Genomic DNA, 1,991 nt, shown 5'->3' on the forward strand with positions numbered 1-1,991 from the left:
TTTAGTTCTTTGATGCCTGATACCTGATTCCTTCGACACCTCGTGATTACACAGGCTGGTGTGCTTCTTCCATGTGGGCTTTGTTGCTTTTCAGCTAGATGGCCGCTTGTTTAAGTCTTTAAGACCCCAGATGCTATATCTTTTGATAGCTGGGCACCATGAGCTTTCTTCACCACATTTGTTTATGCACCTGCTTTGTCTTCAGCAATCATGTCGGGAAGGTGAGCACACAATGATATGATTTTTCTTTATGGGAGTAGAAAGTCCTGTCTTTCTCATGAAGAAATGAATGCTCACACTACTTCTTTTATGTCATCACTAGCTTTAGTGGCAGAAGCCCTGGGGGTGGAATGGTTTATGCGCTGGGTTGTCAAAGGCAAAGTGGGCAGTTTGAAACCAGCAGCTTCTCTGAGGGAGAAAGATGATCCTCCTGTGAAGCGTTATAGTCTCAGAAACTCACAGCGGGGAGTCCTACTCTGTCCTACAGGGTCACCATGAGTTGGAATCCACTCGATGGCAGTGAGTTTGGTTTGGTTTGGGAGTTTTAGCGGTTGGTAGGTAAGTTGGGTTAATAGTTATATCACCTGCTGTTACTTGTAGATATTGGTAAGATGGTTCTTAAGGTGTTCTGTTGAAGGATGAATGTGACACCCATCCTTGAATTGGTCGTTCCTGGAATGATGCACCATATATCGCCCAATTAAAAATGGCCAACCCGAGTCCGTTGCACCATGTGAAAGTTGGGCATTGAATAAGGAAGACGGAGGAGAACCGATGCACGGGAATCACCGTGCTGGCGGGAATATGACAAGTGCCGTGCACAGCCGAGAGAGCAACGGCTTTGGAAGCAGTACGCCAGACCGTGCTTTAGAGACAAGGCTGGCAAGACTTCACCTCATGTACTTTGGACCTCTTGTGAGGGGAGGCCGGTCCCAGGAGAAGGCGTCCTGCATGGTAGAGGGGCAGTGGCAAAGAGGAAGGCCTTCAGTGAGGCGGGTGGGCACAGTCACTGCCCCCCTGGGCTCGGACAAAAGAACAGCTGTGAGGGTGGCCCAGGGCCAGACCGTGCTGGGCTCTGTTGGGCTGGGGTTGCTGTGAGCCGGAACTGCCTGGCCAGCACGAGCCACATGCCTCAATACCGAGATGTATTACGTCTTCCCGATGATTCCCAACCTTCCTGGGTTCCTATGTTGTACATTCCACGTTCGGGTGATTGATGTATGTTGGCAACTCTTTCTTCTCGTTGTGAGTGATGCGGGCAGGACGCACAGTGAGCAGTGTGGTTTGGGTGAAGGACGTTGAAAGTTCTATGACTCGCAGAAAGACAAGCAAATCTTTACGCCTTGATGTTAAGACCGGGCTCCAACTTACCACTTGTGAGCGGGGCGCAGGACGGAGCAGTGCTTCCTCGGGTTGAACACAAGCTTGACTTGAGTCAGAATTGAGTCAACAGTATTAAGACAGTTCTCGTTGGAAAAAAAATTTATTTTAGGAACCAAGCCAAGGAACAAATGGGGCGCTCTCTCTCTTTCTGTGTGTGTGTGTGTAGTCTTTGTATAGCTTTATTTTAACAACTAGGCATTTGAATCCATAGTGTTGACTTTTCTAGCACATATAGTCCTTTGAATTATGCTGGCAAAGAATATCGAACGTACTGTGGACGGCAAGGAGAATCGCCAAGTCTGTCTCAGAAGAAGTCCTTGCCGCAGCCTTGCTCCTTAGACGTGAGAGTGAGGAGACTTCAAATCAGGCATTTTGGACATTTGATAAGGGGGGCCGGTCCCTGGAGAGGCCATCATGCTTGGTCAAGCAGAGGGTCAGGCAGACAGGAAGGCCCTCATGGGCATGGGTGGGCACAGCGGCTGCAGCGCTGGCCTCCATCATAACAAAAGTGTGGACGGCGCAGGACCGCCGTGTTTCATTCTGTTGGACTTTGTGGGGTCACCGTGAGTCGAAGTCAACTTGAGGGTCCCTAAAAGCAACGATTGATT

At 49.5% G+C, this 1,991-nt stretch overlaps 1 protein-coding gene across 1 annotated transcript in view; it reads left to right on the plus strand.

Moving 5' to 3' along the window:
* Window positions 1–804: 804 nt before the first annotated feature.
* LTO1 (LTO1 maturation factor of ABCE1) overlaps window positions 805–1,991 on the plus strand; it is a 7,667-nt gene continuing 6,480 nt past the window's right edge. Inside the window, exon 1 of the mRNA XM_045297140.1 lies at window positions 805–878. Within this exon, the coding sequence (XP_045153075.1) occupies window positions 805–878 (74 nt within the window). The remainder of the gene's footprint in view (window positions 879–1,991) is intronic.

This window comes from Echinops telfairi, unplaced genomic scaffold (genome assembly GCF_000313985.2).
Source record: "Echinops telfairi isolate 266 unplaced genomic scaffold, ASM31398v2 ScPeMD7_7417;HRSCAF=8455, whole genome shotgun sequence".
In the NCBI taxonomy this organism is placed as follows: Eukaryota; Metazoa; Chordata; class Mammalia; order Afrosoricida; family Tenrecidae; genus Echinops; species Echinops telfairi.